Source organism: Haliaeetus leucocephalus, unplaced genomic scaffold, assembly GCF_000737465.1.
Source record: "Haliaeetus leucocephalus isolate CR32 unplaced genomic scaffold, Haliaeetus_leucocephalus-4.0 Scaffold616, whole genome shotgun sequence".
Taxonomy (NCBI): domain Eukaryota; kingdom Metazoa; phylum Chordata; class Aves; order Accipitriformes; family Accipitridae; genus Haliaeetus; species Haliaeetus leucocephalus.
The window spans coordinates 3,446,743-3,447,039 of record NW_010973052.1 but is presented as its reverse complement, the minus strand read 5'-3'; the positions used below and the strand labels follow the sequence as shown (position 1 = coordinate 3,447,039).

Sequence of the window (297 nt, the reverse complement as noted above, 5' to 3'; positions counted from 1 at the left end):
CGGGCGAGGGCGGAGCCGAGCCGAGCCGAGCCGGGCCGGGCTGAGGCGAGCCGGGCCGGGCTGAGGCGAGCCGGGCCGGGCCGAGCCCGCCATGGCCATCGCGCACATCGCCACCGAGTACGTCTTCTCCGACTTTTTGCTGAAGGAGCCGCCGGAGACGCGCTACAAGGGGCTGCGGCTGGAGCTGGCGCTGGACAAGATCGTCACCTGCATCGCCGTGGGGCTGCCGCTGCTCCTCATCTCCCTCGCCTTCGCCCAGGAGGTCTCCATCGGTAACCGGCCTCACCGACAGCCCCC

At 72.4% G+C, this 297-nt stretch overlaps 1 protein-coding gene across 1 annotated transcript in view; it reads left to right on the top strand.

Annotated features, from left to right (window-relative positions):
* The first annotated feature begins 73 nt into the window (after positions 1–73).
* PANX1 (pannexin 1) overlaps positions 74–297 on the top strand; it is a 24,604-nt gene continuing 24,380 nt past the window's right edge. The window contains exon 1 of the mRNA XM_010578265.1: positions 74–272. Coding sequence (XP_010576567.1) covers positions 92–272 — 181 coding nt within the window. The 5' untranslated portion in view covers positions 74–91. The remainder of the gene's footprint in view (positions 273–297) is intronic.